The sequence below is a fragment of the Mercenaria mercenaria genome, chromosome 1 (genome assembly GCF_021730395.1).
Source record: "Mercenaria mercenaria strain notata chromosome 1, MADL_Memer_1, whole genome shotgun sequence".
In the NCBI taxonomy this organism is placed as follows: Eukaryota; Metazoa; Mollusca; class Bivalvia; order Venerida; family Veneridae; genus Mercenaria; species Mercenaria mercenaria.
In genome coordinates, this window is record NC_069361.1 from 35,746,081 (window position 1) to 35,761,705 (window position 15,625).

General features: G+C 35.2%; 1 protein-coding gene across 1 annotated transcript in view; it reads left to right on the forward strand.

Moving 5' to 3' along the window:
- The first annotated feature begins 10,764 nt into the window (after nt 1-10,764).
- The window catches only part of LOC123566701 (protein unc-13 homolog A-like), a 36,819-nt gene continuing 31,958 nt past the window's right edge, over nt 10,765-15,625 (forward strand). The window contains exon 1 of the mRNA XM_053540270.1: nt 10,765-10,953. Within this exon, the coding sequence (XP_053396245.1) occupies nt 10,765-10,953 (189 nt within the window). The remainder of the gene's footprint in view (nt 10,954-15,625) is intronic.

Sequence of the window (15,625 nt, forward strand, 5' to 3'; positions counted from 1 at the left end):
AAAGCTACAACTTTAGTCTGTAACCATAAAACAAAGTTAAATTTAGCATGGTTTATGAAAGATATTCAAGTAATCAGGATCATTTCCAGAATTTTTATTAGCGCAGGGCCGACATCCCGCGCAAGATACAGATGTAACAAAATATTCATTTGGCAAAAGCTACAATTACAGCCTGTAATCACAAAACAATAATAAAGTTAGCATGGTTGATGATAAATATCCAAGTTATCAGGATTATTTCCAGATTTTTTATTAGCGCAGGGCAAACACATCTTGCGCAGATAACAAATGTAATATTTCGTTCTCGTTATGACGGAAATCACGCTTCTTTCTATTTCTTTTCTACTCCGAAAACATTTTTTATGAAGTTATATAAATAGTATCTTTTAGAATTGAAATATGTTTGAAATATCGGCGTCAGTTCAGAATTTACTATTAGCGCAGGAACAACATCCCGCGCAGGCTACGGATGAAACATTATATTCAGATTTTCAAAAGCTACATTTTTAGACTGTAATCGAAAAACGAAGTAAAAGTTGAAATGGTTTATAAAAGATATTCAGGTTATTGGAGTTATTTTCACAGTTCTATTAAAGCAGGACAAACATCTTGCGCATCTACAAAATGTAAAATTTCGTTCACATTTTGACGAAACTTATTAGTTATTCTATCTGTCTCACTATAAAACATTAAAAAATGATATAAGTATAAAAGATCTGTAAGAATCGTCTTTTAAGTCTGCTTATTTTTGTTTTATTTTTAATCTTGGCCATGTCAAGAGATATGCTCACGTTGGTAAAAAAGAATTGCGCTTTTTTAATATGATGAAAAAAAGCGATATGGTGAATTGTGGTAAGTGTGTGGCAATTCAGTCTTTTATGTAAGTCTCCTTTATGTTCTATATCCGGTATAAAATGACTGCGTGTGATCGAATGAAGTAAAAATACTTTAGTTATAAAAAGAATAGAGAGGACGATATGGCTATCCGAAGGAAATCACACCTTCACGCATGTTTGAGTTTTATTGCATATTGTATCATACTGCAGATATTGAAACCTGGTGACCGACTCCCATGAATTTACTGATGTTGAAATAAATTTATGACACATTTTTAAAACCAAGATTTGCAATATTAGTCTATAATTGTTAAACAATGTAAAAGTTAGCATGGTTTATGACAGTTATTCATATTATCAGAGTAATTTCCAGATTTTCTATTAGCGCAGGACACATCTTGCGCAGCAACAAAAATTCGTTCACGTTCTAGCGGAAATTACTCTTTTGTACTACAAAACATAAAAAAATATCAATACGATCTGTAAGAAATGATCAATATATATTTGAAATATCGGTGTCATTTCAGGATTTGATATTAGCGCTGGATCAACATCCCGCACAGGCTACGGCGTTTAAAAGTTAAAAAAAAAAGAATAAAAAAAGAAATAAAAAAACTTGTGTTATTAAATATTCTTTGGATATTTTGTATCATTTTAAAGTTTTTTAACACCTATGACAAATGACTCTTAATACCGTCGTCAACAGAAATGTTTAGTCCATAAACTACCAGGGACGTGAGCATCTCATTGAAATTACCGCATAAATACACTCATTTACTTTAAAAAAATGTTCTTTACAAATTAAGCACAGTCAATTCACACCTTTCCGCGTGCCTGATCACCGTCAGTTTTAAAATTAAAACAGTTTTATGTAGGCCTACAAGTCTAACCCTCTAATGATATTCAATTTTATCGGGAGATATCATCCATATGTTAAAAGCGCAGACTCATTTACCAAACGCGCAAGACAGTTACCGTGCGCATATAAGAAATATATAAGGTTGCCCGATTTACAAATCGTTGCGCAGATAACAAATTGGTTATTTGCGCTGCGCGATTTACCAAATGCGCAGATTGGCTATATGCGCGTAACATTATCATACAATAAAACTATAAACCCACTTGAAATTTCAGGCAAATTGTGCCATTTTTGTCTCAAAATTCGATGTCCTGAAACCAATATTTAACCCGTTTTATCAACATGTCTATATAAAGTTATTGTTTTCTGTTGCGTGGCATGCAATTTCGTTGAATAAGTCATATAATAGTCCACCCCCATATTTTTGGCTATTTCCGGTTGCACATGACGAGAGTAGTCTCGCAAGAAATGGTGATAAAAAGATGTTATGATGTTATACATATACTGTTTTATATAGAGGGTTATAATTATTACAGCAAAAAGTGTAAGCCTATCAAAAAGTAACATTGTAGCTCTTTATTTTTATATTATATATAGTAATTTACTGCATCGTCTATTTTTTTTATCTATTTTTATTTTTTATCTTTTGGGAAAGTGATAGGCCCAGTATTACGAAGGTTAGGTTTTTCTTACCTCGGATTTACTTTGGATTTACATATAAAACCTTTGGGACAGGCCTGATTTGTCAAGTTTATTATCGCAGGATTTTGTAAATAATTTCCTTCTTTAAATCATGGAAATTGTTTTCTTTTCCCGCTCATTTCTTTTCCCCGCCAAAATTAGCTTATATAGGCCTATATAGTGAACTGCTGTGGACAAAAAAAATGAGGACATAAAAACGACCTGTATCGGCATATATTTTTAGAGGGATATTTTGTAAGCTTGCAATGTATCTGAAATATTGCTACATTGCAAATTTGTAACAATATATTTTTTGTTTCTGTTGTATGGCGTATGATGTGATGCAAGATTGCATTATTTTTTTATTTATTTGTCATAAATGTATTTTTGTGCTATAAAAATACATTTATATGCAATAAAAATGCATTTATATACTATAATTAACGTACTTTCTATAAATATCCAATGATTTGTTATTGAATTGCAAACATTTTTATTTACATGCAACAAAAATGTATTTATATTCGGTTTCTTTGTATTCTAGTTTTTGCACTCATATTCACTAAAATTTTAGTAAATTTCAATACAATTTCGTTTAGGTTCAATAAAGCTAATTGCATTGTGGGTTAAATGCATTCATATGGCTCCGGTGTCAAATTTGGAAAAATGAGTTGATTTGATAATTGTTTTTGCAAATGGCAGCGCCTGTGACACTGCTCTTGGTGTACAGACGCCATTGCTAGCTTAAAAAAATGCTAGAAAGCGGTTCGGTACGTTCTTTTTATCAGGTAAGATATGGACATGTACACAGCATATGCACAAAACCGTTGTGCAAAAATATGACAGAAAAGCAAAGAGCTACCAACGCAATAACAGTGCATCGCCTACCAGCAGTTAGTCTAAAAACCAAAAGACGCGAAACGAAACAAAAAGAGCCCGAGTTAACTCAGTTCTGCACTGCGTATTGCATTGGTTCATGATCACTCATTAGTAATTTTACTTATGTCATGCTTATCTAGCAAAGCAAATCACTTGTGTCCTAAATTAGAAAGGTTTTAATTGCATGTTTGACTCAATCGTGTTCAAGTGCAGTATGCACTAGCCGTGGCTCCTGATCAGTACCTTCAGTGCTTTGATCTTATGGCGTCTCTTTTCGTTCCAAATACATATTTGGGTTACTATAGGCAGATCACTACCAAAAGAAATGTAAGCCTCCGTTGGTCACAAATAGTCCAAATATAAATAGTGATAATTTTTCTCCCTTTCCTCGTGCGTGGTGTTTTCTTTTACTGTACATAGCGATATGGTTCTTTATGGGAATATAAGTCTAAAATCTTATATGCTAGAAAATATCGAAAAACCGTTATAAAGTAAGTGGATTTTATATGAAATAAAGAAAAGCCGGATTTAGTAATGTTCAGCATATACTTATGGCCACCAAACATGGGAGTAAATTTATGCTTTGTAAGCCCGATTTCTATTGGTTACTTTGCAAAATATCTGGTCTCCGATGTTTTTGTTATTTATACGATAAAGCTGGAATCCAGGTTGGTCCTAATTTTCGGAACGTTCGGAGTTCCAGGTGTGTTCATGTTATTTTCTCAGTAAATTCCTAACGTAATACCGGTGTAACGTTGTAAACTGACCCCCATAGAATAATGACCCCTTTTCTATAAAATACTGACTCCCCTTATAAAATAATGACCCCCCGATTTTATCTATAAAATATTGACCCCCCACCTAACCTATTCAGGCATACAGACACTAAATAGCCTGAGCACCTATGAAAAAATGGCATAATGGCGGACTCAAATAGTTCTCACTTCTTTTTGCTGTAAGAAGGATTTTTCCTTGAAATCATTGCTATATATTGGTTGAATTCATATTGCATGCCTATACTTGACATACTGGTAGCATTTGCATGTTGAAAAAAGACTCCAAACTGATTTAACATGTGAAATTTATTCATACACCCCTACCCTAAATTGTGATTGTCATTTCAGTGTAAAAATTACGGTGTGTCCGTTTGACCAGAAATATTTTTCTTGCATCAAACATGACCCCTACTTTTCTTTGGATATTTTTACAGTATAAATGTTGCTCTACAAGAAAATGTAAGTTAAAGAAATTTAAAATGGGTCTAGGTGTGTATTGCAGCATTGTGAAAACTTGTCATTTTATATAGAATATATAGTGCTGGCTATTTAGTGTGTTATAACCTTCACTAACATACTCTTTATCAGTTCAAGTCACTGTCGTATTTCTATTGCTTATATTTGTTGTTGTTGTTGTTGTTTCTGCTGCTGCTGCTGCGTCTACAGCTGACACAACAGCAGTATATCTTAGAGCCCCCACTAAGAAATAAACGTACATCTATTGAAAAATGAAATTTAAAAGGGTTTTCATTTGAATTATCATTGCTGTACAGAAAGAGAAGTATAACAATAATAGAAGATAAACCAAAGTCATTTTAAGGTTACTATAGAAATAGAGAGAACCGATATTTAGGCTGGAGGATAATTTGGTTTTGTTTACAAACAGAGTATTATCATCTTTTATTAGTCATCTGAAATGATTCTGGTCATGTTTTCTTGATAGCAATTGAGATCATCCTTTAGAAATAAAGCAAAAGCCTCACCATACAAACTTTGGTGAGAGATATGGCCTACGGAAAATGATTCAAACCACTGTCACTTACAGTGATTTTGCTTAAGTATTTGGTTGGAGTTGCCGATTGGTTAAGGTCGTTGACTCCTAATCCAGCGTCCCGGGTTCGATTCCCCGGCGGGGAAGCTGGAAATTATGAAACACGTGTTTCCCACTCAACTAGAGGAGTTCTAGTAAGCAAACCAGCGTAAGTGGATTGAAACCCAGAAATCCTCGCCGCCTGAAAACTAGCCAATTCTGGCTATCTAAAAGAGGGCGTTAAACTGAATATGAATAATATGGATATGAACAAATTTATGAAATAGAAAATAAGGGTCTTACCGTTATTTTTTACAAACAGCAATAACATTAAGACTTTGTAACGTTGAAACTTGTGTTACCTCGGATGACGTTTAGGCTACTTCAGTGATGCACGCGATGCAAATATATGCTTCTACCGCTTTTTGTGAAATATTTCACGGAAAAAGCCTCTTTTCATTTCATAAACTAGTTTGGAATTTTCATAGCAAAAAGACTGCGTAAGTCGTTAGTAAATTGAACCTTATTCCGTCGACAACATCGTCCACCGAAGCTCGTATACTCTAAGATCAAAAGAATCGCGCATTTTTTAGAACATTTAACGCCCATCATAGTGACATTTTATGAAATTTCCGATTGACAACACTGACTTATATCATTCTGTTTCCCTTGTCAAAAGCATCCAAATGTTGTTTTTGAAATTAATCCAGCGAAATAAATAAGCCACTTTTACTCCAGATACATCAATTTTTCATTAATTGTACGAAACAGCCCTTTGCTAAACAAAAAAAGGAATATAAAAGATCTGAATCGTACAAAATGAAGGAGAGGTGTCCTTGTATATGAATACCAAATATCAGGGCAATACGGTATCTTTACTTTTCGACCATTATTACGTCAACCGACGTCAAAGAAGACTGGCAAGCCACCTTAATTCACTCTATTCTTCGAATTGTGGTGGCATAACAACTCATATTAAAAACCAGCTATCCCGGTTGAGGCCGAATTACGCATCCTCTTTTAAATACATACCATTTTTATGACCCTCGGCGGCGCAATGGTAGCGCGCTTGCTTATTAAAGTGGAAAGGTCTCCCCAAAGGGATAATTTTTCGCGGTATCAAACCTTTGCCAAAAGAAACAGATGACCTAATGGAAGGGGGATACATAAAGGAATCCTTTTGCAACTTGGAACCCCTGCAACTTTCACGGTACACGGTAGAACATACTTAGAACATAGATCACGAAACTTCTGCTTTAAAAGGCGCATGACTTTTTGTTCAGAACATGTTTTAGATCTAAATATTTTTGTTACCTATACAAGTTTCATGCTTCAAGTATTTCAATAGGCTTAAGTTTTTTTTCCAAGATTTTTCCAAGATTCTTTAACAGTACCTTTAATTTAGTACATTTTAACCTCGTAACTTTGTGACATCGCATTATATGCAAAGTATAACGTATAATTATGTTACGCATACATGTAAATAGTTATTAATTTACCTTCTGTACAATGTAGTGTAAGCATGCTGGAACTTATAATAATGGTGATTTTGTCCGATATTTTAGAGGAAACATCATTTTGTTGTTGCATCCTACACGTTGCACTTATTTCGCAATAGCATGGGCTCGCGGGCTCATTACGAAAAAATGTTGTTGGCGGTAAAATAGTTCATTTTCTGGAGTGCAAGATTGTAAAAAAGGCAACTTATACGTGGAAAAGCATAATGCTTTATGCTACCCCTGAAAGTGATGTCAAATACCCTTAACCTTCATTATGTCACCTATATATCACTCATATATACCTCCAAAAATAGGCGAAACTGGTATGAGGTAGCCCAGTGGTTTTATTACCTATGACGTTCCTCGTCGTTAGAAATTATTCAAATTTCAGTATATTGTTGAAGAGACATCCTTCTTTGGATTTTGGGTATTTTTGTTATTTTTCAGGCGTTTTTAAGTAGAAAAGTCAACAATTATATCAATTGTCAAAGGCATAAGGTATGCAAATCGGTTGTTGGGAAGTCCCACGTTTTATGACCTGTGACGCCCATGACAATAAGATGTTGTTCAAATTTCAGTATAACATTGAAATATAGTCATTCCCCTGGAGGTTAGGGTGATTTTTGTCACTTTTCAAGAGCATTTAAGTAACACGCATTGGCAATTATTATACCCCTTTATAACAGTCAAAGCCATTGCAAAATATGTTAACTAAGTTTCTGTTACGATACCCGTCACGATTTATATATAAAGTTGTAATGTGTTTTTAAAGAAACCAGGGAAGCCAGGACCATTTCTTAGGAAAACAAACAAGGGCTGCAGTCAAATGACAGTCATATCTCCCGCCGATGCCATTTGAAAAAAGGACCATAACTCCAGAACGGGTTGAGCAAATCCAAGATTTGTTTCTTCCTCCACAACTAAGCATTAATAGTAGTAATCCCTGAAAGTTTGAATCGATTCAATCCTATAATGAATGAATAATGAATTAGGAGTTGCAATCACAAAAAATTGCACTATTTTATATATATATAAAAGAAAAAAGTAACAAAGGGCCATAACTCCCGAACAGGTGGAGTAAATCAATTTGTTTTCTTCCTGCACAACTAAATATCAGTAGTAGTAATCCCTGAAAGTTTGAATCAATTCCGTCCAATAATGAATGAGGAGTTGCGGTCACAAAAAATTTGCACGGACGAATGAACGGACGCATGCACGGACGGGTGCCATTACCATATTCTCCTCCGATGCCTATCGGTGGGGGATAATTATGTTGTAAGTGCACCTTAGGTGGGTTAGGGTTAGGGTTTGGGTTAGGGGGTCGTTATTCTGTGGGGGTCACAATTCTATGTGAGAGTCATTTTTCTACGTCTGGAGGAGTCATAATATTATGACCCCCCGGTAATAATATTATGACCGGGGAGTCATTATTCTATATAAAATAATGACCCGCCTGTCATTATTCTTTGGGGATCAGTTTACTGCGTTACAGGTCCGGCTCGCCTTAGCGAGCCGGCATAAATAAGAAAATGGTGCGAAGAAAAATAATAGTCGCATAATGGCGGATTCAAATATTCGTCAGTTTTTCTTTTTTACACTGTAGAGATTTCGTCTAATTTTTCTTTTCATTGTCTTTTTGCTGAATTCACATGGCAGATCTATGAAATAATTGCATGACCAAACTTGTCGTGGAAAAGTTATATCATACACAACAATTACAATTTGGGGTCTCGTTTTAGCAGATTTTGCAGTCTGTGTGTTTAACTGAAATATATATTTTTTCTTTCATCAAACATGGCCCCCACTTTTCTTTTGTTTTTTTTTCGGCACTGACAAAATTCTTCTAGAAAATGTAAGTTACAGACATTCCGGTATAAAATATTTGTAAAATCGTCTCGTAATTATGGCATGCCGTTGTTGTTGAAGGCTCCCTTCCTGCTTTATTCCTTTGTTGTTAGAACAGTGAATGTTTATCTGCTGGAGAATCGTACTGTACTGATTTCATTTTACTCGAGTATAAGCAGGAGACATGGTAAATATCTAAGGTAATGAAAGAACTTTCAGTGAAGTAATACTGACGTAGTATCCGTGACGTATCAAATATAGCACGTTTCTTTTAACTGTTAAGCACGTGCCATTTGTAGAACTTACAAAATGTACAGTGTAATAAAAGGTTATGTTGTTTGCATTTATTTTGACGCATATCATTTTTGGGAGCCTACATAGAGTATGGTATATCCCAGGTGATATTACATGCTCTGATGTTTTATGTGTCATGGTATGGACCATGTGTTATCTATTCTAGCGTTTTACCCGAACGTTTATACCGGGAGGAGTATACTTTTTAAACCCAAACGTTATCAATTAAGTGGATTCTATAGGCCAGTAGGCCTAATCCGAAGTGAACTCCGTGTTATATGTAAAGTAATCCAAAATATAGTTACACTTTGATAATGAAATGTGGTATAATGAGTCTTATAAGGATGTAGCAGTTATATATTTTGCTTAGTTTCATTGCTTAGTGTACTGAGAAAATATTGAGACCACTTTCATTGTAAATTTCTGGCTCTAGTTGTACATACGCATAATTGCTCAACAGAAACTTTCATGGGGGCTTTTTTTCAGAGAAACAGAAATTTCAATATTTGTTTCATTTTGATTGGGAGAAATATTATGCTAATTGGCTACACATAGTTTTCATATCATTGAATTGCCCACAAAAAGTGAAAAGTAGGTCTCAAGTTTACATGTGTATTTGAAATTAATATTTAGAAGTATATAGGCTGTTACCTTTTGTTACTAGTGTTACTAACGGGTCTGTAGATGAAAGTATATTTTACTTTTATAACTTTAGTGGATGTTACCCCTTGTGCCCTTTTTGTTACTAGAAGTATATAGGCTGTTACCTTTTGTTACTAGTGTTACTAACGGGTCTGTAGATGAAAGTATATTTTACTTTTATAACTTTAGTGGATGTTACCCCTTGTGCCCTTTTTGTTACTAGAAGTATATAGGCTGTTACCTTTTGTTACTAGTGTTACTAAGGGGTCTGTAGATGAAAGTATATTTTACTTTTATAACTTTTATTAAAAATGTTACTAGAAGTATATAGGCTGTTACCTTTTGTTACTAGTGTTACTAAGGAGCCCGTAGATGAAAGTATATTTTACTTTTATAACTATATGTCTGCATGGGTCTGATGTTACATTTTGTTACTAAGACACAGAACATTTGTTACTGGTAACAAAAGTACTAGGGTATGTAGCAACCACCAGATTTAGGCCATATATGTGAGAACATTTGTTACTGGTAACAAAAGTACTAGGGTATGTAGCAACCACCAGATTTAGGCCATATATGGAAATTAAGAAGGAACTGGTTAGTATGTTGAATCCGAGAAGTTGACCAGTGTGAAAAATTGTGTTCACAAGACCTTGGGTAAAGGTAAAGGTAAATTTTACTTACCGTCGCTTTGTGAAACAACTAACATAAGCTCTGTAGAGCTTTTGAGCGACCCTTTTTAAGAACAATTAAAACCAATTTATACCTTACCCCCAGCAATTTGCTGGTACCCATTTACAGTTGGGTCGACTGAGGCAATTTTGATAAAGTGCCTTGCTCAAGGACACACCGAAATGGGAGTGGCCAGGATTCGAACCAGGGGCCTTCACCTCCGTAGGAAAGCGTCTTAGCCCTTTCGACCAATGCGTCCACATTTGTGCGTCAGCTTTTAGAAGATTGCAAATTTACTATAGAACAGTCAAGTCAATTCAAGTCAAGTCAAGTCAAGTAATATTTATTTACAAAGTCGGAGAACAACTATAAGTATGCATAACACTAGTCCCAATCCGTGACTCTAGTTACCTCCCCTGACGGACCGTCCACAGAGTCACAAGCAGCCGCTATTAAAAATTGGCGTAATTCAGGTACTTTCTTATAACCTGGTAAATTGTAGGATCTATAGTCATCGGATCCAAAAAAGAAAAAAAATCCAAATAGGGAATTTTATTCTCTTTACAGAAATGTAAATTTCTCGATGAATGTTGGCGACAAGCTGCTACATTCAAGCCTGAAAGACAACCACTGTATGTCAAAATTGCTTTTTCGTATCGGTTTTCTCCCTTGCGGTTGATATCATGTGACCTTTGCGAGACGGTGCGCTGTATGAAATCTCATCTAGGTCGTCTACCATCAAATGTGCGCCATGTTGCTAGCAGACGTACAACGACTGTTTCAGTCCATAAAAGATCGTTACAAGTATAATTTCAATCTAAAAGTTAAACAGATGGAAGTGTTACTTTCTATTTTGGAGAGGAAAGACACTTTGGCTGTTCTGCCGACTGGCTACGGCAAAACTGAGTGTTTTGTCCTGCCAGCATTGATGTTGGAGGAGGTTAGTCAGTTTCAGTGTATCATACGATAATTTTAATGTAAGTGCAGAGTGCAGTAGATCTACTGTATAATCGTAACACTTAATACTGGTTGATTTTTATAGATGTATTTTTAACATATTTTAAATGTTCTTGTTGGAAAACATTTTTAAGCATGTGCCATTGGTCAGGAGAAAAGCATCTGTCCCAACAGCAAGTTTACCCAGTCAGTATAAATTTTCATTCATATTGTTACATATTTGTGATGACGCAATCTAAACCTCAAAACTTTGTAAGACCAAAGTGATAGACTAGAGGATAAATCGACGTTGAGATTGCATTGTGATTCTGACTCAGACAGGCAATAAATTAAAATTATTATCCTCGAGAGACCACTTTTCACATCTATTAAAACATTAAAACTTTGATGGACAATAATAGTGGCCGATGGAGGATAAATCACAGTAGAGCTACACAGTCATGTAAAGTTATTGCTCATATTGGTGTGTAGACACATGGTATTAAACGTTAATTGCGAGTAATAAAATTATATAGTGAGGATATTGAATGTGTCACTTTATGTACCAGACACTTTATGTACCAGCACTTTATGTACCACTTTGGACACCTTATGTACCACATATATATGTGATATATAGTGGATGATCATTTTTGTTTTGATTTGATGAAAATGTTATATTTTATGTTACTTGAAATGTTTTTTTTTTACTAAATTTAAATGTTAATTGTCATAATTAATAAGGTAAAATTATATGCACATAGAAATGTTAACAACATTCTATCATATTCTATGGACTTAAGCTGATTAAATCAAGGTCGTTTTCACAGGTAATTATCAGATATTGACAGTGCTACACAATGAGATACAATTACTATATATTATATAGGTGGTACACTAAGTGTCAAAGTGGTACATAAAATGTCTGGTACATAAAGTGACTGGTACATAAGGTGTCGCACCCGAGGATATTGCCCCAAAGAAAAATTTATCAGTATTTAACAACGTCGTGGTTCAATTACTAGGCATCTAAACTCTGAACCGTGGTAAATCAGACGATAAACCACTCAAAGGCCTTGATTATTTGTTAAATCGATGAGGAATTGAATCATGTTTTAATACATAAAGTGTTATTTGAATTTATGGCCGATGCATTTAAACCTAGTTGACTATATCATGTGTTGGCAGCAATGAAAATTTCATTGTAAATAGCTTCCATTATTATGTTGAATACAATTGGAGTTATTGCCCATAAGAAAACAATATTTCAAATTTCTTCGGATCACATCAAAAGGGGGTCGGCCGTATATAATGTAATGTAGAACTCACCTTACGCATGTGGCTATCGAAAGAGTGTATCAGCAGTTTGATCAAATGGCACATAAGCATGTACATGTACTTACATGTTTTTTGAAGCAATGTCGTACCTGCTTTAATTCAGTGTGTGAAAAAGAGCTATATCGAATCGATACTAATTAATGATTTTAAGTATAAAATTTACAGACGGTGTACATGAAATCTGTTGAAATTACAAACTTCAAACTGCAGGATAGAATTTATTATATATAATTTACATATTGCCTCAGGAATAAGGGATACACAATCATGCACACATTTATGTCCCTGATTATATGCACAAATGGAGTTAAATTTTCAAAGTCATCCATATAGGGTGCCCATAGTGTCAAGATTAGACTTGACCATCACTGGCAGGGAGACATGCTGTACCATTTTGAGACCCGAATAAATGTTGTCATGGAATGACTGTTTGTAATTGAATACTCATTATCTGTTACCAACACAAATACCAGAATTATTTGGAGAACTTGCAGTAATAAGGTTATAAATAAAATCTGCAAGAAGAGTAGGTTAGAAAGTACCTAGTCTTTACTACAGGGCCCAAAATCATCCTACAGGTAACCCACAGGTACATGTATTCATTTAGCTGTAAATCTCAAGATCACCTGCTTCATTACTGTCCACTGCATTATTGTGCAGGATGTTTATATTCGGCAACCTGATTTCTTATTTACTGACCACCTACCTAACACTGTTAACACTAGCTGTACCTATTTTGCTCGTTTTTGTGATTACCACTAGTTGCATAAGCCAGTTATTAACTCCGCACAACCAGGTCGAACAAAACGCACTAAATAAAACTTTTCATTCATAATGGACAGTATCGCTTTGAAACATTATGTACCCTTTCATACAGTACATCCTGCTTTTCTGGTTGAGTAATTACAAATATATTTATTTTGTTTGGTAAGAGGCCGCACCAAAACAATTATTGGCCATATGGCGACTTTCCGGTTTTAATGATGGATGAAGACCCCAGGTGCCCCTCCGCGCATTATTGCATCACGAGCGGGCACCTGGGTAGAACAACCGACCCTCCGTAAGCCAGCTGGATGACTACCTCACATGAAGAATTCAATGACCCGGGTGAGCAACATCGATTAGGGGCAATTGATTTAAAGCCAGCGACACGCGCAATAATTATTGATACTTTATATACTTGTTAATACGCTGCAGCGATAACTACATACGAGATTTAAACAATCTATAGCCTTTTTTTGTATTTAATGATAAAGGAACTATATTCCATTTCTATATTTGGTTTCGCCAGTATTTTATAACCAAATGACTCACTGGTTCAATACATTTCAAATGCCGTTACAAAAAAAAAAAAAAGATTAAAAAAATGAACATGTCTAGCTAGAATTTAAAAATGTTTAACAGGTTTAACTTTTTGCAGTGTTTTCTCCGTTATGACAATTAAGAACTTTACTGTTACAAAGACAAGTGAAAGGTTTTCAAAGCAATAAACTGCGCCTTGGAGATTGTATAAGAAGGAAATTGTTGAATCCTTGAGTAGGTAGAATATTAAATATCACTTATGTAGGCCTACTTACCATGAATTATACTTACGTAATCTTTACCGGCACAAATGGCTGCTTAAAACTTCTCTTACACCAGTTCGACCATCGATGGAAGACAATGAATGACAGTGTCGGTGGGCAAAGTGGGCAATATTTGATCGGGCATCTTTTCTTTTCTAAGTAGACGTGTATGAGAGACAGAGAGACACAGACGTAGACAAAAAAATAGAGAGAGAGAGAGTTCTCCTTTTTGTAGGCCTATAACAAAACTTTTACGAGCAGTAAATTAGTAAAAAGAGTGCAGAAAGAAGATATGTTTTTCACCTTCCTCTCAGTCTCGTATCTGGCCACCTTAGCTGAAGTGGACACACCGTTGCCACTGATACTGCCCCTCCTTTTCCTGCAGTCGAATGCTGACTTGGCTGATTGTAGAGCCTCTGCTTTTTTTAGTAAGTCAAGGCAACCAAAACATACAACCGCGCCTTCAAATTTAACATTTGCAAATATTATGGATGCCTGTTTTACAGATATGCATTTGGGCCGCCCGTCAACAGCCTGCGGACAATGGCAAAGCCCGCAAGCGTTCATTTTATTAGCGTTCTGATCCTCGGAATTGTCACGGCGTGCTAATTTTACTGTTGTTCTCGCCCTTTGAGAACGGGACTTGGTGAGACTTCAAATGTAAACAAAATTCAAAACGTAAACATGACTTAAATAATGGGCTCAACAACCTTTATTGATTAAATAAACATATGGATGTGTATATGTGTGCGAAGGTAAAACAATTTCCTATTTAGGTTATCCGCCGACTGGCCGATGACTTTCACTTTAGTGGTTTTAGCGAGCTTGAATCTTGCCACACCGTTGTTTACGCTACATTTCGGACGTCGCTGAGTTGGACGTAATATCAAACTGAAATGAAATGAAAGTGATAATTACGCAACGGGTTGGACTAGCATAACACATGCTCTTGTGAGCTTTTTGCACCGACTTATAAATCACATACATGAAATTATACAGCAGTTATATTAAAAGAATAAATATTCATTAAGTATATGACTACAGAAACATACAGATAGCAAATTTACTTACTACTGAGCTGCTTCAAGCTATGGAAAACATTTAATAGCAGTGTCTGACCTAACTGAAAAGTAAAATTCGCGGGAGACAACAACAACAAAATAAATACACACAGCAACAACGACGACAACGGTTAGGAAAAATGAATTACGTTTGCATTACATGTGGAAACAAGTCAGAAAAATTATATCATGAATTTAAAGGAGGAATCATCAAAATAACTTTATGCGTAAATATGAATTTATTAGGATTTTTATTCGTTAATGGTGTATTTCGGATATTACTTTTTCGGATCTGGGGGAAGAGTAGCAGCTGCCCCATTTAATAAACAGGAAGTGTATACAGACATCCCATTTTTGCATTTCAAAGTGGGTGATTGAGGTGTTCAAGTGGGAGATTTAATACTGCAGTATTTACGTTCATGGTATTACTTAACAGAATCTTTTTAGGCAGTGGCTACAATTACGGTACCGTAATCCTAGCCTCCGGTTCTAGGATTATGGAAGTTCCGTATTCCTAGACAACCCTATGGGGATAGGCTAGGATTACGGAAGTATTTAAGAGACATCAAAAATATGTAGGGACATGCATAAATGATGTTGTAAAGTTTACTTCTTATTTCACTTTATTAAAATAGCAATGTTTGATGCCTGCCTTATTATTCCGTGTTATCTATCCGCCATTTTGGGTTAGTATAATCTTAAAGGATACATT